The sequence below is a fragment of the Ictidomys tridecemlineatus genome, chromosome 9 (genome assembly GCF_052094955.1).
Source record: "Ictidomys tridecemlineatus isolate mIctTri1 chromosome 9, mIctTri1.hap1, whole genome shotgun sequence".
Taxonomy (NCBI): Eukaryota; Metazoa; Chordata; class Mammalia; order Rodentia; family Sciuridae; genus Ictidomys; species Ictidomys tridecemlineatus.
The window spans coordinates 19590929-19615274 of NC_135485.1; the positions used below are offsets into that span (position 1 = coordinate 19590929).

A 24346-nucleotide genomic window follows, 5' to 3' on the forward strand; every position below is an offset into this window, starting at 1 on the left:
CCAAATTTATACCCTCTGAGGTACATCAGAGCCTTCATACTGTATGAGAACTAGACTTGAATAACATATTCCAACCAAGTCACTAAAGAAGCAAGTAAATAACAATAACCACAATCCCTGGCTGCCTACAAAAGGGCTTCAATGTTAGAATTAATAGAAACTTTAAGGCAGCCATTGTAAGTATATCTAAAAATACTAAAGGAAACCATGATTAAAGAGGTAAAAAAAAGTGTGATAGTATCAAAATAAAAAAATGTTCATACTTTAAAGGAAATAAAATAGTTTATTCTGACCAGGCATGGTGGCACACACCTGTGATCCCTGAGACTGAGCAAGCTGAGGCAGGGAGATTGCAAGTTCATGGCCAGCTTAGGCAACTTAGTGAGACCTTGTCTCAAAAATAAAAAAGAACTGGTGGATAACACCCCTGGGTTAAATCCCCAGTACCTGCCCCCCCTACACAATTAAAAGTAGTTTATTCTGAGCCAAATATAAGTGATCATGGCCCAGAAATATAGACTTCAGTTACCTTGAATAACATGTATTACCACAAAAGAGGTTACATAAACTCTTATAGTCACAGAACAAAAGAAAGTCGTAGGTGAAAATATATACCAGTTACACTGGTGGGAGCATCAGGCAGGTGGATTATAATAAGGGAGGGGGTATCTCTTGCATGAATTTAGATGTTGTCTTATGGTATTCTTAGCTTTAGGATGGTGGAAGCTAGAGGTATGCTAAGTTGAGTGACACATTCCAACTAGTTTACATAATAATCATGAGAATGTTAGGCCAGATACAAAAGTTAAGGTAAATGGCCATTAATGGGCCCAATATGTAGCCCAAGATAATTTTGGCTCTGAACCTACAAGATTCTACCTCTCCAAAATTATAAGTTCTAATCATCCTAAATAAAGCATTCTTCAGGATCTTTACTATAGGTAAAGCTATTTACAATGGCATTGCCTCATCAAATCAAGAAAAGCAATAAAAAGAAATTGTAAAATGAACATAGTGGTGCATGCCTGTAATCCAGGCAGTTCGGAGGCTGAGGCCAGGGAGTTATAAGTTTGAGGCCAGCTGTGGCAATTTAGAGCCTGTTTCAAAATTAAAAAAATAAAAAGGCCTGGGGGTGTCTCTCAGAGGTAGAGGGCTCCTGGTTTCCATCCCCAGTACTGCTGAAAAAGAAAGAATTTAAATGTAAAAGAGTACCAAATGGAAAATCTGGAATTGAAAAATATAACTGAAATGAAAGATTTGCCAGGGAGGTTTAGCAGTACATTTGGAAAATCAGAAAAGAATCAGTGAACAAGGAAGATGGTAAATGTACAAAGTCTCAGAAAAATTAAGGGTATGATTATGCTCATCAACATATTTATGAAACGAATACAAGTAAGAGAAAAGGGAGGAAGAAGCAGAATTTGAAGAAATAATGACTGAAAACATCTCAAATTTGATGGAAAACATTAATTTACGCATCTAAAGAAACTCAGTGAACAGATACCCATGCCCAGACATATCATAGAATGTCAAACCCAAAAGCAATGAGAGAATCTCAGGAGCTCAAATAAATATTTATTTTTTTTCCATCTATTTAACTCACATTCTAATAGTTTTGTCTTCAGACAGACGTCTTTGCGGTCCTGGGCAGTTTACCAGACCTTCATGGGCTTTCATATTCTTAATTCAAATGGAGTATGGACTAAACTGTACTTATATATCAGAATTACCCTAAAAATGCTATTTATCTGATTTAAAACAAGACAAAGCAGTTTGTTTTTTTCCATAAAGGTATTGATTACGGATAGTGTTATACTTTTTAAATCCAGGTTTTAAAATTCTGTTGTCTCAAGAGTTAATAGTTGCTGGATTTTACTCATTGACTTTTTTTTTATAATCTGTTACACATAAAAATTCTATTGGTTTTCTTCCAAAGATGGAATTATTTTATTGGTATTAATCTACAAGTCTTCTGTTATACTACAACTAAAGAGTAAACTGACCATCATATTTCTCTCTCTTGCCTAACGCTGGCCAACCCACCTTTAATTTGGTCTGCACAGTGAAGTCCTATTGGGCTTTTTAAAACACCAGTAAATTCACGTCACTTGTGTGATTAAAAAAAAAACAAAACAAAAGTCTTTCACGGGATTTTGCCACCCTGTCTCCATCTCACCTCTCCCGCCTTGTTGCTCACTCTCTGCCCTGATGCTGGCTGCTCCAGCCACCCTGATCATTGACTCGTCATTAAACTCTTTTCTGCTTCAGGGTAATAAGACCTCCAGGTCATCTTATAGGGAAGACTGTCACCCTTCTCTCTTCACCTAATAAACTCCTATTTTCCCTTCAGCTCCCAGGTAAATGCAATTTACTACATGTACTGCATCTTCCCTGAATAACCTCTAACCTCCAACATAAAGACATCTAATATGTGTTTTTCAAAGTACTGTGTAATATATTTTATTTATAGTATTTCTTATACCTTACTTGATTATTTTATAATTGTTTCTTTCATATAAATTGTGTGTTTTGGTTCTTATTGTAATTTTAGTGCCTAGCACACTGTAAATAACAAATAAAATTCTTAAGATAATGTAGTTTTTTATTGAAAGAATTATTTTTTTTTAACTAAAAAAGTTTCCATTTTTCATATGAAAGCTTAATATTAGTAATTATTGGCTGACTGAGATTTACTGTCATGTTGATGAGGTCTAGATTTCTCAGTTTTGTTCTAGATGTGATGGATCCATTTTTATGAACTGATTTTTAGTGAAAATAGGTTAATGTCACAGTTAAATATATTTAAAAAAATAAAGCCAAATATCTATGCTTTCAAAATTGAACCACTTAGTTAATTTTTTTATTTTCTTATGCTATTTTGATCCTGAACACAAAACTGTTTTCCAAGTATATGAACACATAAATTATACATAATGACATGATATATATAGTCTGTGGCTAATCTGCTTCAGAGAATGAATAGAAAGAGTGTAAATTTTTTGTTAAGTTTGTCACTTTTGTTAATTGTAGTGGAGAGGATTGCCAGTTTGAAGTGACAACTACCAACCCTCTTTGGTGGTACTGAAAGGGGCTTGCCAAATAACAAATCAGCCTCATTTGGAGAAAAAGTTACTGAGGTTATCTATTTTATTTTATTTTTTATACTAAAATAACCCAGGGGTGCTTTACCACTAGGCCACATCCCAGCCCTCCTTTTTCTTTATTTTGTTATTGTTAAGATAGAATCTCACTAAATTGCTGAGACCAGCCTCAAACTTGCAGTCTTCCTGCCTCAGCTTCCCAAGTTACTGGGATTGAGAGCATTTGTTTTAAATGAGAATAGTAACAATTTGTCCAAATAGTGTCAGGAATATCCTTAAAGGAATGTTTATTTTTGTTTCTTCCACATATTAGTGACATACATGTAAGTTCTAAGAAAACTTACTGAGGACTGAGCCAGACAACAGAATTATTTATAAACAGTGGATACATTTTCTGAGAAAAAGCACAATGATCATCAGTAAATATTTTGTGATCCTTACATTATATATAAATGATACTACCTCTGGATGCATATGCTAGCTAGGGAGGCAGGACATGAATACAAAATTCTTGGAAATTGTTTTAAAGTGTTGTGTAAAGCATTAGTATTAAATTAGTGTAGTAAGTAATATAGGAGTGTACTTTAACCTTTTTCATTTTATCAATATTTTGGTCCAAATTATGTTATTTTTAAACATTAAATAATTTCTTCAGTTATGTTTCAAGGATTCTGCTGATTTTAGACTTTGGAAATGATACTAAATAAACCTTTTTAAGTGTTCAATATAATAATTTTAAGTATAGTCACAATGTTCTGCATATCCCTAAAATCATCTTGCATACCTGAAATGTTGAACCCATTCAATAACAATTCCCCATCCTTCTTCCCTTCCAACCCCAGAAAAACACCATTTTTTCAGCTATTTTAGATACCTCCTATAAATTGAATCATATCATATTTTTCCACTGTGAGATGTTTATTTCAATTGACATGTCATTCTCCAGGTTCATCCATGTTGTCTTAAATGGGGGAATTTCCTTCTTTTTAAAAGTTGAATAATATTCTCTTATATATATGTATTACATTTTCTTTGTTCATTCATCTGTAGAAATAAGGTTTAATGCAGATAAAGATCCCAGTTACTTAACAGAAGGATTGTTACAACAAACACCTAAATTTCTCTTTGGGTAGATTATGCAAAAGTAAATTTTCCTCACATAGACTTCTTTGGGGAGATTATGCAAAAGTAAATTTTCCTCACATGGACTTCTATTGTGATATTTTTTAATTATTTATTTTACTTGGTCTGAATTATTACTAGTTCATTTTAACTAATATATGTAATTGCATTAAAATTGAGTTCTGTTTTTTTTTTCTTGGAAACAAAATCTACATTTATAGATGTATGTGTCTGTGTATGTCAGAAGAAAGCTTCTCATCTTTCATTACAGGCTTTCTTTTGGCAGAGCTTTGTAGCAACACAACTGCTCAGGGAAAATTAATGATAATGGAGCAATTTAGTGTTTCTGTCTAGAGTCTGGGCCCCATATCCCTTCCAGCTGCTACCCATTTATTGGATTTTGTGACTAGACTACAAAATTAGTTGGCATGTGGCATTGCTGTGTCCACATACAGATGAGAAAACCTCTGGTAATCCCTTTTTAAAGAAAATATGGGCCCATGTTACTAGGATACACAGAAACTGCTCCTAAGTGCCTCATGTTAAAGTTACTTAGATTTTGTAGGCAAAAAGCACTGAATTTTATGGAAATCATGCTTTAAGTAATAAGTCAGCTTTTTAGTATTGCAAACTTTAGTCAGTTTTTATTTTGCATGAAATTCTTAAAAATATTTAGAGATTTTGATAGTTTTAAATTATGTCAGAGTTTCAAAAGACACCTTTTATTCAACAGAAGTAAATTGGGTAGTTTGACAGTACCAGTTTCCAGTACTGAATGGCATTATTACACCTATATAAGTTAACATGTTGTCCAAAAAGTATAAAATATTGATAGAAAATAACTCATATAATAAATGAAAAACATGGAGACTGACTCTTTGTGTAGTACACCCAAGCCTCCCTCAAATGCTTGCTCATCTCGCATATACTTAGTAGCAGAACTGAGGAGTTTGCCATATTTACAGATGCTTTTATGCCACTGAGTGGAGTTTAAAAAAGATTTACAGGGCTGGGGTTGTGGCTCGGTGGTAAAGCACTTGCCTCACATTCATGGGCATTGGGTTTGATCCTCAGCACTACATAAATAAATGAAAAAGATATTGTATCCATTTACAACTAGAAATTAAAGTTTCCAGTGCAATTAGATATCTTTTATTCATGTATCCATTTAGTCAAATTATTAAGTGTTTACTCTGATACAGCTTCTGTGGTAGCAAAAGAAGATATTAAGTCACATCTTAGTGGAAAATGAGAGAAAAGACACAGTTATAAATTGATAAGTACATGAATAAAGATTTCTATTCAGTTCTAACCAAGTACAATTAAAATTCTAGGAGTCATGCAGAATTGAGTGGTGTCTGCAGAATAGAAATGTTTTAGGAAATGTTTAGTTTTTAAAGTTAAAGAATTAGGAGAAGGATGGGAAAAGCAAAAATAAATATGAATCACGAATATGCTGTGTTTGGTGAGGAGAGAGTAGCTTAGTATGGCAGTGAATAGCTCCAGCAGTTCAGGTTAGAGTTCATGAGCACCTGACACAGAGCAAGATCTCTATGAATAGATAGGAGAGAACAAATGTGACTCACATGTCAACAGCATGATCTGGCATTCCAGTCACTTCTTGAATATGTGTTCAACTCCCTTGCCCTTCTCCCTCGTTTTAGAAGAAATTATCTGACAAAGCCTTAACCCTGGATAAATAGAGCTCCCTATCAATTCTGTAGCTACATCGTGATTTTGATTGTGGCTACACATGGAACCATGCTAACTAGTTTTACTTTAATTTCATGACCACTAACTTTAAGAGTCCATTCTTCTGCCTGCCAAATCTACCTCATTCTCTTAGTCCATTCACACATCCACTCTCCTAGATAACTTTGAGTACCTTCAACCTCTTCAAATCTCCTTTTTCTCTCAGCTGATTGACTTTGATTTCTGCTTCTCAAAGAATATTTATAGGCTATCAGAAGAGAATCTCCATGTTTTCACCCCACACATACTCCACTTACATGCACCTGCAATTTTATACCCAGTTTTCCCTTACTCTTGTAATGGATCAACTGACCTTGCTTTTATATAGTATAGGGGCCATTACTGCATCTGGATTCTGAAACTCATCTTCCCTTGCTACTCAAAGGCATGCAGTCCCCCCCACCCCACCCCCGCAGCCCCCCTCCAGTTTTCCTTTTCCTTTTCTGTTGGAAGAATTAAAGTGGTGAGAGATTGTTCCCTTAAATTCACTGAAAGTCACTTCAGCCAGAGGGGAAGGGTTTGGGACACTTGGAGGAGGCACAACAAATAATTTCTGCTTCCCCTCCATTCCTGCCCTCTGCCTATCTGTGCCTCTCTGATCAGAAGCAGCAATCAACAATCCGAGTATATATACCCATTATTTGGAGGATAGGGTACTTTTCCCCCTGCCTTGGGTTCTTTATGCTGCTCCTGGACACATGCATATCTACCTGCCAAGGGGCTTGGTTTGAGGGTGGGTAGATGCTACTGTACTAAGAGCTGAATTGACCAAAGGAAACCACAGTTTACTATTCAAATCCTCCCTCAAAAGTTGTAAGACTTCAATAGACTCTGGAGTTCTGAAATAGTTACATCAGACATATTCTGCCAGTACAATTGTTGTCTAAGTGGAAAGATAGATTCCTGGTATTTTCTACTTCAACTTCATAGATTTCACCACCTCTGGCAACGTTACCTTAAAGTAACCAATATTCTCCTTAGAGCAATTCCAACTCTGTAACCCATTCTTACAACAGCCCTACATGGTAACTTTATTCCTTTTTTACGGATGAAGAAGCAGAGACTCAAGAGCCCAGCTCATACAGCTACCAGAACCCCAAGCCAGATCTGTCAATTTTCAAAGCCCAGTAAGCTACATGGCTCTTTTATGTATGAAAATTAAATTAGGGCAGAATGTTTTAAAAAGCCATCTTTGAAATTTTATCATTTGAAATTCTCCAAATTCATTTGTAGGAAAATGTAAGAGCATCACAAATGAAAATAAGTATATAGTAATTGGATGTTAAAGTGATTGTCCAGTTGATATCTGCAATTTCCTATCTACTTTGTATAATGTAAATAACCTATTTCTCAGAATTATTTACATCACTTACCATAAATGTATTTTCTACAAATAAAGGAAAATTTAGGCCAAGTAAAACTTTTGTAGTTGTATGTAGACATTTTAGATATGATCTGCTATAGCAACCATAAATTCACATTTATGAGTCCAGTCTCTTCAAACTCCCATAAATAAAGTAAATCATTACCCTGTATAACCTCACTCAAGTAAAATTTAATTTTTCTTAATTTGTAAGTAATCAGTTAAATTTTCAACTCAATTTTAAATCATCATCATATAATCATATTCTAGCAAATTTTTAATTGTATTGTCATTTCCTTACACATACAGACATTAGAATCTCAAAAGGTAACAATTCAAGTTAGAATAGGAGCTGGCAGCTCTCTGCTTGTGTCCCAGGGTTTCACATTAGCCCATACTGTCTAACATACCACCTCTGGCATCATCACCTTAAAGTAACCAATATTCTCCTTAGAGTAGTCCCAAATATCTTGTCTTTTCTATGACATCAGGGACTCCAGAGGGATATACTTAAGCACAGAGCTCCTTCTAAAAGTACCGTGCTACCTACACTCTGCTTAACTAAGGGAAAATTAATATGAACATTTTATTAGGAATTATTTTCCCTGTAAGACAATGATAGAAATTTGTTAAGTATATATTTTTACATTACTTGTATTTTTTACTTTACTTATATTCATTTATTTTGCATTAACTTATTGGGTATTAGCTTATTATTGATGTTATAATAAATAACCACAGATTTCATGGCTTAATACATATATATTATCCATAGTTCTAAAGTTCAGAAATCTAAAATGGGTTTCACTGGCCTATAGTCACGTGACCGTACAGATACTCACAGGCTATGTTGCTTCTGGAAGTTCTGAAAAAGTATGCATTTGTTCACTTTGTACAGCTTCTAGAATGCAATAAATGAAACTGCATTCTTTGTGTGGCCCCTTTCTTCATTTTCAAATCCAGCAGATAACATCTTGAAATCTGACTCTGGCTTGTTGCCTCTCTCACTTAAAAGATTCTGTGATTATATTGAGCTCAGCCAGATAATCTGTATAATATTCCCATGTAAAGATTGCTAATTTAATCACATCTGCAAAATCCCTTTTGTTATACAAGGTAACATATCCATGGTTTCCAGGGATTTGGATATGGTCATTTTTGGAGGGCATTGTTCTGCCTACCACAGTGGTCCATGAAGGTCTGGCAAGAGTAGAGTCAATATTATTTACTGATTCAATAACATTTTATGGATCTAGAATTTTTTTAAGAGTCCAACGTAGACTATAAATGTGGAAATGGATTAATATCTAAGTATGATAGAAAGTATGGTAGATTTGAGCATATAAAAATTAAAAACATCTCTGTGTCAAAATAATTAACATTATTTGAGCAAAACCATTTTCAAAATAAAATTAGACTTAGGGCTGGGGGTATATGTAGTTCAGTGGTAGAACTTGTGCTTAGCATGAGCAAAGCCCTGAGTTTAGTCCTCAGTACTGCCTCCCATACACCACACACACACACACACTGTATATAATTAGACTTAAACCAAAGATCCTTATACACAAAATTTAAATCAAGTTAAAAAACATTTAAATGAATTAAAAATGGATCAAAAAATAACAAAGCAAATTCAACTCATTATTTTTGTAAATGTGTTGAATACCTTTCTGTTCACAAATTAAATTAAAGCAATATATGATTATATGCCATTTTTATCTATGAAATGATGATAATCTGTTTTAATTAAAGAAAAAAGTGTCCTATCTTACTACTAGATGTGTTAATAAATAAGAAATTAGAAAAATTCCTACCTTGGCAATGATTTTTAAAGTGTTAAATATTAAATGCCTGAAGCAGAGCTGGGGATCTAGCTCAGTGATAGAGCACTTGCCTAGCATGAGTGAGGCTCTGGGTTCAATCCCCAGTAGCAATACACCACCACGCAAAGTATATAATGCGTAAAGTATTTGACCAAACAGTCCAGTTTTAGAAAGTTAACTAAAGGTGTACATAAAGAGTTCTAAGGAAGTTCACTGCAGCATTGCTTGTAACTGGGAAATGGAAAACAAGATGGGCTAGATGAATTATTGTTAATACATAAGTGGTGTCCTTCAATAGATAAATGGATAAAGAAAATGTGGTATATATAATCAAGGGAATATTGCTCAGCTTTAGGGAGAAATGAAATTATGGCATTTGCCAGTAAATGGATAGAGCTGGAGAATATCATGTGAAGTGAAATAACCCAATCCCCAAAAACCAAAGGCTGAATGTTTTCTTTAATATGTGGATGCTAATTCACAATAAGGCAGGGGTCACTAGAGAATAATAGTGTTACCTTAGTTTGGGTAGAGGGAAGTGAAGGGAGGGAGAGGAGGGGATGTGGGGATAGGAAAGATAGTAAAACGAAACAAATTGTGTGTGTCTCTCTGTGTGTGTGTGTGTGTGTGTGTGTGTGTGTGTGTGTGTGTATGACTGCATGACCAGTATGATTCTACAACATTTACACTCAGAAGAATGAGAAATTATATCCCATCTATGTATGATATCAAAGTAAATAAATGTATTCTATTATCATGTATAACTAATTAAAACAAAAAATTAAAAAGCTAAAAGAATATAGAAAATATTTATAACATTGAGGGAAAATAGGTTATAGAACTATATGCATAATCCTTTTTTAAAAAAAAATTGTACATGTGTATATAAAAATAGGTGATAATGACTATGGTATTCCAGGCCTTACATCTACATATTACCAGTAGTGGAATTATGGATGTTTTCTTACTCTTTGATTATCTGCCTTTTTCATTTTTATCATATACGTGTATCACTTCTGTAGTCTTTTAAAACAATAAAATCAGTGGCAATAGTTGTTACACATTTTAACATTGAATCTGACTAATATGCAATTTCCACATCTATCCTTTTAGAAAAACTGTGCCTTTTTTCTTGTGTTTTAGACACAAAGTGTTTCCTTCTCCATTCACTCTGCTACAAGTTCAACCCTGACTCTATGCCCCTATTTTGCCCTTTTTAGTCATCCTGAATTCTTTTTTTGGTATTATCTTTTAGAATCCCAGGACCCAGATTTCTTGTCACTGGTCATCTTCCTGGGGATTGGACTCCTGGCCCAAAATTTCAGGCTACTGTCAGACGGCATCCAGTTTATTCTAATGTGCATCCTTGATTCTGATTCAGCTATACTGATGTTTATCTCCAGATAGAGTTGCCACAGTCTACCTGATGATTAGGACTACTAACTTCTATTCTGTATTGGGAAACCACTGCTGCCATTCCTTCTAAACACCATGAGTTTCTTTCCCTTCATCCCTGATAAGGCCAACTATCTGCAGCATCTCAGCAATGACTATTTCCAGTTTTCTGCATTTCCCACATTGTTCTGACACTATGGTTACCTGGTCTACCGTATATATTTCTCATCTGTTAAATTTCATCTAGGTGTTTCTCATTTCCAGATGAACAAGAAAAGAATCAACTGGTAGCTAGCAACTTATATTTTCTGATATTCTTCAAACTTTAGTGGCAAACTGAGAAATCTTTGGAAGAACTTTGGCTATCTATACTTGGCATCTCATTGTTAACATTTAACATAGGTAAACCAACAGAGGGCACTCTTCCCATTGCAAGATACTAAGCTTGAAGGATTCCACCTTAATGCCTCCCAATAATAATAATGAATTATCTGACTTTATAACAGTGCCTAATTGCTTATTTTTTTCCAATGTTACATCCAGGTATTACTTTGTTTTTCCCGGGATACGTCAGTATTGGGTCACTTTGCATACAACAGTGCTTCACCACCGAAATCATACATAAGAGGTAATATTTTGGTAATATTAAGGAGTTTTATTTAAGACTTACAGATTCATGCCAAGAATGTTTATTTCATAGCTTATATTGGTTTTACCAATTTTTAATTGTAAATTACTTTTTTCTCAGTTGACGTTAACTATCTTTTCATTCTCACTTAAATCAATACAACGTATCACAGGTCCCGGAAGCAGCATTTCAGGGACTTTCTCACTACAGAAGACATTTTGCCTTCTCAATTTTCTCCAGTATTGCTATTTTGTTGTATCTGTTGACTTTTCCTAACTATGGGTTTATCACATAGATTTGCTTTTTAAATTTTTTTTAATTTTCTATATTCCTTCTTTCAAAATGCCTTTTAAAGTAACGTGTTATTAGAGCTCTAATTCCTATTTTAGTAACTCTCTTTATCACTAATTGCTTATAATATATCACCATATCAAGATCTTGAAAACTGAACTAATTTTAGTTGACAGCCCTTCTCAACTCCTTTTTATTAAGTGATGAATAGCCAGCACAGAAAGCTCATTGCCCTATTGTATATGATTTCTCTGTGTTTCCTTGAAGAATGAAACTATTTCTCCTGGGTTTTGACCTACCCGCCTGGTTGCTCCAACTCCTGCCTGCCCTAGGACATGCTACTTCATGTTGTGTTGGATTTGGGCTCCACATACCCTGGGGGTCTCTTAATTTCCTTGTTTCTAAAATGAACTTACAGAATTTAATTACCTAATAGACTCACCTCTAAACACGGCTATGATTTCAAGTCCCTTCATTGGATGATAGTCTTAAACTAGCTAACTTTGCTACCCTGATTATTCCACAATATGCCATATTCATTCTAGCCTCCATATGTTCTTTATGTGGAAAGCTTTCCCTTCCCCCACTCTAAAAAATTTTCTGGGACTTTGAAGAATTTGAGTATATCTCACTGTGTCACCAAAATGTCATCAATTTCCCTTCCCTCTGAACTCTAAACACTTAAAACCTGCTTTTAAAAAAAAAAGAAAGAAAAAGAAAAAAGTTAGTAAAAATAATCTAAGATTTTTTCTATTTCATAAACTATATGGTTGAGAAACTATATAACTGTATTTTTGTTTGCCTCTCAACATCTAGTGCAGTAATCAGTTTCCTTTTCATTATTCTCTCTTTACACAAAAATTACTCCTTATTGTTTCTACTCTATCCTAAACTTCTCTTCTCATATTTCTTATTCTTTGTCTCCTCTCTGCCACTGTTTCTAACAAGAACAAGAAAAAAAAAATTTAATTAAAGACTTTTTTAAAAAAACCAGCATAAGAATGAATTTATTTTTATTTACTTTTTCTTTGCTACTGGGGATTGTACCTAGGGCCTCACACAGGCTAAACAAGTACTCTATCACTTAGCTACATTTCCAGCCCCTTTTCTATTTTACTTCAAGAAGGGGTCTTGCTAAATTGTCCAGGTTTGCCTTGAACTTAGAATCTTCCTGCCTCACCCTGCCAGGTACCTGGGATTACAGGTGTACTCCTTGCACCTGTCTGAATATCTTTTCAGTAGACTCAAAGGGGTTAGAAAAATAGTCAAGAAAAAAGCTACCTAAAGATATTCAGTGAAAGGTGGGACAAACTGAGAAACTTAAAAGCTTTGAGGGAAAGCTACTTTGTAAAACTCTTAAAAACATTTGATTATAGTGAATATACTTTCTAGGACATTCTGATTTCAAATTTTAGCCCCATTCTCTGGTCATAGAAAATATGACCACTGTACAGTTAAAGACACTTAACTTTTAGCTTTTCAGCACATTCCATAAAAAATGTAAGCTAATGAGATATTGCAAAGCTTAGAACTTGCTTTAATGACTAGATTAGAATTATTTGGGGGCTGGGGATGTGGCTCAAATGTGGCTGGGGTTCGATCCTCAGCACCTCATATAAACAAAGATGTTGTGTCTGCTGAAAAACTAAAAAATATATAAATTTTAAAAAATTCTCTCTCTCTCTCTCTCTCTCTAAAAAGAAAGAATTATTTATATTTAGCAAAATAATGGTATGCTTATAGATTTTTTTCCCTTCTTACATGCTTAAGGAGTTTGAAAGCATTTGTTCTATTATTTATTTTGTATCACTTCCTTTGTACTGAAGTTTATATTATTGATTTTAATTAATGAAAGGGTTTGCTATTATCAAAACATTGGCAAATTTTTAAATTCCATAATATGAAATAAAATCAGACTATAGTATTCTTGAAAATTCCATTATTAGTATATTCACATAATAAGTTAATTTTAAAAATTGATTTAAATCATATTGAAACCCTCTATGGTTTTCTCTTACAGGAAAACTAGGATTAGAAGAATATGCCGTCTTTTATCCACCAAATGGTAAGAGTAATGCTATTGCTTCCTCTAGTGGGAAATACAAAAATTACAACTTCTATAAAATAGGAATGAGATTTTCTTATTCTCTGTCTTTAAATGGAAAATGATTTATCATCTAAAATAAGTGTCCATGGAATACATACTTCAGTGAATTTTTCCATGCTAAACGAGTCATACCTTCTGTGGTTCTCCTTTGGACCAATAATTTGTGAGAAAGCTAAGTAGGCTTATTAAGTCAAGGTATGTGTTTTCATCTGAGGAACAGTAGTCTAGCTGGGACCTTCCTTTTGGCATTATTGGAACAGTGCAGAAGTGAGTTTTCTTGTGCTGCATTTTATTTTCATAATTTGACCTGTGTGGTATTTATGAAATACAGATTATGAAGAGGTTACCACTGAAATAATCTATTTTGAAGTGAACAAATATGAATGACCTCATATTTAATATTTAGATATTAAATATTCATTTGAGATTGTTAGGCAGTTTTTAAGATATGCTTCTTGGAAAAACAGTATATAGCAGTTCTTATTATGATGATATTACGTTGCATCCTGAAGAAGTTCTTTTACCCCAGCAGAGTTAAGAACATGGGTTTTGTAATACAGCAGACCTGGGTTCAGATCCCAGTTCTGCCAGCTCACTCTATGATCTTGGGTAAGTTACATGACTTCTCTGAACTTTAGATTCATCAACTGTAGCATGTGGATTATAGATTAAATGAGATACAGTCTGTAAAACAGTATAATGCCTGACACATAGTGAGTTCTCAGAAAATGTAGCTGTGAATGAGTGTGTTTAGCTCTATTAACCACTACATTTTAAACTGGCTTTCATGGCACTATTCTTTCCCAAGGCCTCTCAACATAGAGTTCCAGTTTCATTCATGATTGTCTACTTCTGCCCCTCCTTAGATACCTTACCATTGTTCTGCTGCTTTCCATAGGGGCTTTCATTTGCTTTCATGGATCTATAGGTTAATTATTCTAAATTTTTTGTCTCCAGTTCTGACCTCTTCTGTGACTACCTCAAAGTTAACATGTCCCAACCTAAACTATTTTATCTTCTTATGACCCCAAAAGGAAAAAGGAAGCTAAATTTTAAAAAATAAGCAAACACTGTTCCTCTTTTAGTTAACTGCATTATCATCTGTCCAGTAAGTCAAAGCATGGAGCCTGGTAGTTACCCTAGATTCCAGTCAGTCTCATGTCCTGCAGTTTTATCTTCTTCATATCTTGGACCCTCTTCCACACAAAGGCTACTGCCTCGCCTTCCAGGTTCACCATCTCTAGCCACCTACCTGGTCTATCTTCCTTGTCTTCTCTGGTTTTGTGCTCTGTCTTGTACCCTGATGAATTGTATATCTAAAATGAAAATCTGAAGATTGACATTTTTTCTCAAAAATTGTTGTTTATTTGTTGTCTTTTTGTTTTGTGGTGCTAGAGATAGAACCAGGGCCTCATGCAGGCACTCTGCTCCTGAGCTATATTCACATAAGAATTTCCTTAGTGTCTCCTGTCCCTTAAGTAACATCCAAGTTTCTCAGCATGGCATATATATGAGGACCTCTCGAATCTGTTCCCTGTATAATCTACCTCCCAGTTTCATTTCTCATTATTATTTTTTAATCATAGCAATACCAAACTATTTTTTCTTGTTACTCATAGCCACATACTCTCACAAAAGAACTATGCTGCTTCAGTACCTCTCCTGTTTCCATTCTTAGAATAACTTTTCTCCACCCAGCTGCCATCCAGACTCAGCACTAGCACTTGCCTGAATCCCCTGGTAGGGTAAAGGGCCCTTCCTCTAGGCCTTTATAAGACCTGGTGGAAAAAAAACCTTTGGTATCTCTTACTATATTTTCTTGACACTGTTTGATTATACTTTACCTCCCCCTTGATATTGTAAGCTTCAGAAGGCTCAAGATTATATTGTTCCCCAGTATCTAGCATTTAGTAAGAATGTAATGAACATTTATTGAATTAAATTAGAGAATGGTTATTTGTAACATTTATGTGTGTGTAAATGTGTATATAAATGTAAATTTTTAGATGTTTATATATATAAATGTAATATTGTTGTTGCATCAGTTATTCCAGAAACTTAACTTTCTGGTAACTTTTTTTTTATTTATTAAGAAATAGGAAATAAAAAATAAATAAAATACCTCTGAATAGTCAAAAGCAAAGTTTATGGATTTCAATTCTTTCTCTCTCTACATAGAACACCTTTGTCAACTTAGTTAAGAACATATTAGCTCTCATTTAACACATATGTCTAACAAACTTGGTTTATGCCCCCTGCAAAAATAGAAACATGGAGAGAGACTGATATAAATATGAAAAATGACAAACAACAGTGAGAAGTGAAATTAGAGACCTCATAAAAGAAAATATTAAAACTATAAAACAGTATTTGAAAGCACTGCAGTAAAGCAGCCTGGAACTATCTTATGTTAAACCAATAATCTTATATCCTTTGAAAAGGTATCACTAGGTTACAAGTTAGAGCATATGTATACATATATATGCTACAACACACATATATGTGTGTGTGTTTATATATATATATATATATATATATATATATATATATAGAGAGAGAGAGAGAGAGAGAGAGAGAGAGAGAGAGAGAGAGAGAGAATCTGTGTTTTTCTAGCAGTACCAGCTAACATTTTCTAGCAGTACTATATACTAGGCAGTGTGTTAAATATATTACATGCTAAACTCATTTGATTTCTACACTAGCCCCATGAGGCAGGTATTTATATCCCTATTTACAAATAAAAAACAGGCCCGGAATATGAACCTGCTCACCTGGTGAGTGGCAAAGCCAGATTTTGTCTTGTCTTCAGAAACAATTTCTTATCACAATTACCTTAATCCCTGAGAAAATACTGAGTTTATTATAGTCTCTCTTGGAAGAAAGAAAAGTGGTTAATATATTGAAAAAGTGAATAATGCATATGATAGGTTTTAGAAAGATTTTCATCCAGAATAAAAAGTTTAATCCAAAGATTAAACTTTTTAAGATAATTTGGCATCTATTCATAAATTTAATTCTATACAATATTTTCTTCTCTTAGGTTGTTTTAGAAGCTACCAGAATTAAGGACTCCTTTCTGTAGGCAATGATTCTTAAGTTGCAGAACAAGAAAAGACAAAGACCAGTCAGTCTACTGTCCCTTTTTTCTTTACCTTAGGCAATACTAAGCAACATTTTTACCCAGTTTGTTTTCTAACCCCTGCCAGTGATAATATTACTGTGAAATCCCAAGGACACCTCTACCTCTACCACCATACAAACCAGCCTGTCTTTCTTAGTCTCCACAGGGAAACACAGGTTTGTCTGCAGCTCTCTGGAATACTCAGTCTTTGATAAGATGTGTGGTTAGAGTGGGCAGAGATTTTTGTACCACCAACGCCACACCCATACCTGAGATTACCTTCTTTAGGATGGAAAGGACAGGTCATAGTGCATCAGGCATTTCTCACTTCATTTGAGGATTCAAATGACTCTTTCTCTAATAAATTCATTAAACAACTGGTAAGGAACATTTCTGAGACATCTCACAGAAATTTTAAAGCTTTTCATTTTTGTTGTTGTACATGTTGTACCAGTTATTCAACATGTATGCATAATCTTTATTCATTTGATAAATATTCAGCCCTCTTGTGGCTCATGACTGTAAGTAAGTGATCCACAGCATAAAGTACTTGCTGCCAAGGAGCTTACATGCTAGTAAAGGAGACATATGAGGGTAGGGGGAGAATAATTTTAGACAGTGATAAGTAAACAATGAAAGAAAAATGAAAATTATAGGAAGTTAGGGAGAGCGTGGCTATTTTAGATAAGGTAGACAGGAAAGGCACCTCTGAGGAGATGGAATAGAACAAAGACCAGCAGGTACAGAGTGAGCCCTACAGAGAAGCAGAAGAACAGTGTGTCTGAGGGTCAAAGGTAGGAACAAGCTAATGGTTTGAAGAACACCAAGATGGCCAGTGAATGATAATGAGCAGATACAGGTAATGTAGGAGAAATAGACAGGGACCAGGCTAAGAAGACAGTTGATTTAAAGGACAATGTCTATTAGTTTCTTTTCCCCACCCCATTGGGGATAATCTATAATTTCTTGTTTCTTTTTATGTCTAATTTGTTTCATTATTGAAAATTGGCTATTTTTTTAATATATGGCTGTTTGTGTTTTTTTCTTTCCACATCTTTATTGGTGCATTATAGTTGTACATAATGATGGGGTTTGTATTGCATATTCACATATGTACATAACATAACAATATAATTTGGACAATATTACTCCCCAGCATTTTCCCTCCCCCTCTTCTTCCACCCCCTGGTCCCTTTCCTCTATGGTCTCAATTTGAAAATGGGCTGTCTTAACCGTTATAATGTAGTAACTCTGGACGTCAGATTCTCTCCCCACCCCAGAATTCATTATTGTTGTTTTATTTTTACAGTTGTTTATTTAATGACTTTTTTCAACTATTTCTATAAAAAGATTGTCTTGTATGCCCACTGAAGTCTCTGCTCCATTAGTTTAATTGTCAGCTAGTGATTTGACAGAGATTCCTTAAACATCTACAACCAAAATATCAAAATAAAACACACTCTCTCAGACTTTGAACATCAGCTTGGAATGGATCACTTCTTCAAGGCTTACCCAGGCCATTTACAACTGTCCCTTAGCCTTTACTCTTTTTTTGCACAGGGCCTAAAAGTCAGACGGAGGTGAAAGCCTAAGGGCATCTCAGGGCTTTCTAGATCCCCCCAGGAGCTTTTACTTATTCTCTCCTTCCCCATCCTCTGCATCCCATTGCTTTTTAGTCTGTCTAGTACTTGCCCCATCTGTTATGCCTCATAACCAGGGTTAGTGAGGGAGAGAGAAAAATCTAGTATTTGCCTTTGTGTTTACACTCTTGACAAATGATGCCTGGCAAGCCACTTGTATACTAAGAAAGCTCTGAGATTAGGCAGATGAAACAAAGGCAAATCTGAGACAGTTCCTCAGGTAGCTTCTAAACAGGTCAAAACACACAAACACAAATTTTTGATACAAGAACTGTATTGTTCCCTCCTGCACCAGCAAGTTACACTTGGAATGTGGTATGCTGTTTCATGACTGCTGCCAAGCTGGAGTACAGGGAATAGAAGGCAGGTAAATTAAAATGCTAAAATACTGTCTTACCTAAATTATTTTTTCATTAAGCATTCCCTTGATATTGTTTTAAGTTTTTTTTTTACTAGATTCCAAAGCTTTAAAAAGTTGATTTTAATATTCTTACTAGCTTAACCATTGCTTTGGTGGAGGGTCAGAGTTTAGGAGTTCCCTATTCCACTCTTCTAGTGATGGCTCTCTTCTGATTTCTCATTAATACTTTTAAAAAGATCATCCTGACTAGTATGTAGAAAAAAAAGTGTCCCTTGAATGTAAGCTTCAAGAGAACAAAGACTTTTAAATTTCATAAGCAACATAGCCAGCATTTAGAATTATGCATGGCCTAAAGTCTGTTCTCAGCTAACATTTAATGAGTGGGCAAATGAATTGAGGGAATGAATGCAGGAATGAACACAGAATACAGAAGAATTCAAACAGAAATGATTAGAATTTTCTTAAACTTATAGGAAAAATAACAGATAAGTCTGCCTGAGAGTTAAATGATTTTTTAAAAAATCATAATTTGCTAATACCATTTGTTTCCTGCAAGGTAGGAAAAACAAGTAATTGCTAGAGAACACTAGTTAGGGAAGTTTCAGCACTCTAGAACAGTGATTTGTCAGTTAGGGGCCGTTACTCCTACACACACACACACACACACACACACACACACACACACACATACAAGGGAATATCTGAAGACTTGTCAAGTGGGTAGGAGGTGGGGTAGATGCTGTTAAAATTCCTACAGCACACAGGATAACCCCTCAGAACAAAGATTAAGAAAGGATCTTAGAAGAAATAATGAATCTTAAATCTCTTTGATAAGTAGCAGTGTACTTTGTCATCTACGTTAATTAACTAACTTGAAAATATCTCTTACTCCAAAATCCATTTGAAGTATAAATTTAGATATAAATTGAAGACCTCATTAAAATTTTATTTCAAATATGACTTTTAAATTGGTATTTAAATATGGTCCTATTCTGATGTTTTGTAAAATTGTAACTATTGAAATGAAGTAACAGTTATAACCTGGGAATTTTAATTCAGAAAGGCAATGGAAATAGCTAGAAAACTATCCATTATTTTTATTTTTACTTTTACAGACCTGTTGGTTATATGTGGAATGAGAATAAACAGAGGAAATGATCATTTCAACAAATGAATTAAATAAACTGTCCTAAGTAATCCCAAATGAAAGAGTGTAATAGTTTGCTTTCAGCTGGGATGAAGTTGAAATGGATCAGATGTGAATTATAAAATCAGTGAGGAAAGGAAAGGAAAATATTTAGTAAGTGCAAAGCATATTAATATTTGGGGTATTTTCTGAGTCATATTTGCTATTTATATCTCATCTAATTCAAGGTTTATTTTTGTTGACAATGTTTACCATTCTGAGCTTTGTCAAGCCCCACTAAATCATCTTCTTATGTATATTGAATATAATACCAGTTCATATGTTAGACCTTCTTCATATGCATAAGAGAAGACAACGATCTTAAAACAATTACTCATAGCATGCTTCTAAAACTTTAAGGCCAGATACAAGAATTGTTCCCAGCATGCTGATGCCTGTTGGGTGTACTCTTGGATGATAGCCAGGTGAATGAAACTTGACCTTTGAGAAGCTGAAGTGATGAGAGGCAAGGAAAGGATTTTGAAAAAACTGGCCAAGAACATGATAACCTCTTAGATCAAAGAAACGTTCTAGGTGGTATGTGCCCTAGGGTGTTAATGGATTCCTCACTGCTTCTTAGGCCTCTTGCTTTTGTTTGCCAGAATTTGATTTTGTTCCTCTTCAAGAAAGTAGACGAGGCTTTTTTGGAGCCTTATGCCCTGGTTAATCTTGGCTAAGCTAAAGTGCACTCTTATCTAATTCAGACAAAAAGAGAAATAGGTTTCTTAGGTTTAAATTCATAATTAAATGTGGTACTCTCCCTTCTGAGAACATAAAATAGCTAGGGGTTAATGAGCATTTGTGGTACACTAAACATCATACTGGTGCATTTTAAATACGTTAATTCATATGTGTTTCATTGCAACTCAGTGAAGTCACTCTTGTTTATCTCTATTTCAGAAATGAAAATAGGAATTAAGAGAGAATTGGTAATTTCCCAAAGTCAAAAAAATTAAAACTCAAGTCTGTGTGACATCATTGATCATTTAGCCTTTCAACACTGAGTTATTGGAGCCTCCTTCCTTTTCTGTATCTTATGTATTCATAAATGAATTTTATTTTTTATATTTTATTTGTAATTCTTTATAATACTTAAAAATGCTCAAATTCCCATTATTAACAATATATATTGAGCTAAGTATCTCATTTGTAGAAGATACTATGTTGGATGCTGAAGATAATACACAAAATGATATGTGGGTCTTAACTTCAAATAGCTTTTAACCTAGTTGCTTATGGAGCAACTATAGATTCCAGAACTTGGGGGAAAGGTAGTGAAAGAATGATTAACCATGAGTAATATTGTTTAATTGGTGCTTTATACATACAGTAGAATTTATTATGTAATGCCGCAGTCCGGCTGCAGCATAATAACCGGGGGGTGACGAATAACTTCTGTAGATTGATACAGCAGGAATGGAAGCCGTTTATTGTAGGACAACAGAGCTATTTATACATTTTGCACAGCTTATCTTAATTAGCATAAACTAGATACATCAGTCAACCAATAAGGAATCTCCACACTTAATGGCTTGCTTTTGTTACTTCTCAAACCACTCCCTCTGGCATTTTGCCAGGCACCATCCAGACTTGTTTATGAACTCTAACATTTCTCTGGCAAAATACCACGTGTTATTTTGACTTGTCTACAGACCTTAACAATATTTTGACTTGTCTACAGACCTTAACAATGTAATGTTCACACATGCTCATAATTTGATCAGTCTCTTTCCCCAGTGCCTTTCCTTTCTCTCCCTTCCTCCCTCACCCTGATCCACTTGTTCTACTCTACTAATCCCCCTTTTATTATTTTTATTATTTTGGTTACTTCATTATAATTATGTATATAAGCAGAATTCAATTTAGTATGTTCATTCAAGTATAATTTGGTAGATTTCATTTCCCAGTACTTCCCCATAACTCTCTGTCTCCCCCTCTTGATCTCCTTCCTTTACTCCATTGGTCTTCCTTCTGTTTTCATGAAAACCCTTTGTATTTTGTAATTTCTTTTATTTTCTCTCTCTCTAGCTTCCACGCATGAGAGAGAACATTCAATCCTTGCTTGGCCTTGTGAATCTGACATTTCATTTAGCATGATGTCCTCCAGTTCCATCCATTTACCAGCAAATGCTTTCATTCTTTATGACTGAATAAAACTCCATTGAGTATGTTTTTTTGTGTGCATGCACCGCATTGTCTTTATCCATTCATTTGCCAGCAGGCATCTAGGCTGGTTCCATAACTTAAATATTGTGAGTTGTGCTGATATAAACATCAGTATTGCCACTATAATATGCTGATTATAGTTCTTCTGGAAGACGAGGAATGGGATAATTGGGTTATGTGGTGGTTTCATTCCTAGTCTTTTGAGGAGTCGCCTTACCACTTTCCAAAGTGGTTGTACCAATTTGCAGACTTACCAACAATATATAAGTATATAAATATACAATTTTCCCTACATCCTCGCTAGGATTTGTTATTTTTATTCTTGGTGATTGCCATTCTAATTGGAGTGAGATGAAATATCATTGTAATTTTGATTTGCATCTCCCTGCTTGCTAAGGATGTTGAATATTTTTATATATTTGTTGACCATTTGTATTTCTTATTTTGAGAAGTATCTGTATTGATTGGTTTATAAAGAACTCAATTTTTATTATTTGCTCAATCTATAACTAGTAAAGAAGATAAACTGAAATAGCAAATGCAGAAGTTCAAAAATGATGTGTGTTCACAGGGAGAAAAAAGACTCAATCAAAGACACAAAGAGCTAAAGAGACTTGAAGAAGAAAGATGACATTTGAGTTCTCTTCCTAGGTGCCCCCAAACCCGGGATTGATGCTTGTGATGTCATTAGAAAAGCATACTGGCCTTCAGTGTTATTCTAATCTGGTTTTAATTTTCAGTTTCTAAAGAACAGAGTACCTTAAAATTGGTGAAAAAAAAAATCTTCCCATTGGAAGATCTTTATATGTACTGTTTTTTTTAAGTCTCACAATTTTTTGGCATTTATTTTAGACATAACTCACATTAATTTTAGTTAGTTTATGCTTCAGAGACAGTCTTGTGCATCAGACAGATAATTGAAGCTCTGGAGTTTGGTTCCTAAGGTCACCCAGCTGGTTTGTGTTAAACCCACAGTGGGGTTCTAATCTTCTGATTGAAGATTAAAGATCTTGCTTCTTCTCTGTTCATAATTATTTACCTATTCCCCATTCATTGATTCAGAAAACATATATTCATCATCATTTTGTGTATAGCACTACAAGATGTATACAGATAAATAAAACACATTTCCAACATCTGAACAATCTGCTAACCAGCTAATTATAACAAAATATGGTGAAATAGTAGTGTTGGAATTATGAACAAAGTGGCAGAAAACCCAAAAGATGAACATGTAATTATGATTATGAGATCAGAAAATGTTTCTTTGGGGTTATAACTCCTTGGTAAGGTTCTGATAGAATGGATAGTAGTATATAGAATTATCAAGCTCAAAGCTACCAAAGTACAAAAAGTGCATGATGAGGTCTGGTGATGACAAATCATCTAATGTGGCTATGACACACCGAGTATGGAGTCTGGAGGGAATGGCAAAGGGAAAGTAGGTGCATCTCAGGTTTCAGGACATGATTGTAAGTGTTTAGGCCAGGTCAAAGGTTTTGAATTGCACCCTGTAGTCATTTTGCCAATACTACAGGGCCATAATGTGAATTCCATAAATAGAGGGACAATGACATGTTCATTTTAATATCTCCAGAGGCTGAAGAGTAGATTTTTATATATTGGCTAATTTAATGAGTAGGAACTCAGTGAATATTTGATTGATAAATGAATAATCATAAGTAAATAATGGTCATAGAGGTCTTTTTCATGGTTCATCAATATTTTCACAAGGTAATTTGAACCATTTCAAAAGTTGCTTTGGGAGCTGAGGGTTTGGAGAAAAGAATACCAATCAGGAGGTTCTTACAGGATGATAGAAAAGAGTTCATCAGAACCTGATTGATTATAGGACCTTTAAGTAGGTAAGGAAATAAATGGCTGAGAATGGTAGAGGTAGATGCTCTAGGGCTTCATATATTCATTCTGCAAGCATTTAATGAGTACCTATTATATTTCTGAGCACTGTTTATCACTGGGGATAGAGATAAGTGAGAAATATTTCCTGTACTCAAAGGATTTATTCTGTTGGTAAAGAAAAAAATAAAAACTGATTATAGGGCAGTAATATAAGGGCAGGAAATTAACATGCTAAGTACTAACTTTGTATTATAAAGGCCAGGGGCTGGAGTTGTGGCTCAGCAGTAGAGCATTCGCCTAGCATGTGTGAGGCCCTGGGCTGGATCCTCAGCACCACATAAAAATAAATAAGTAAAATAAAGATATTGTGTCCAACTACAATTGAAAAATAAACATTAAAAAATAAATAAATAAAGGCCAACCTATCATG

At 34.5% G+C, this 24346-nt stretch overlaps 1 protein-coding gene across 3 annotated transcripts in view; it reads left to right on the forward strand.

The window, feature by feature from the left end:
- Tbc1d19 (TBC1 domain family member 19) overlaps positions 1–24346 on the forward strand; it is a 141658-nt gene that overhangs the window by 88887 nt on the left and 28425 nt on the right. For all 3 annotated transcript variants that reach the window (XM_005318905.5, XM_040292566.2, XM_040292567.2), the window contains 2 exons: positions 11100–11184; positions 13496–13540. In XM_005318905.5, the coding sequence (XP_005318962.1) occupies positions 11100–11184; positions 13496–13540 (130 nt within the window). The remainder of the gene's footprint in view (positions 1–11099; positions 11185–13495; positions 13541–24346) is intronic.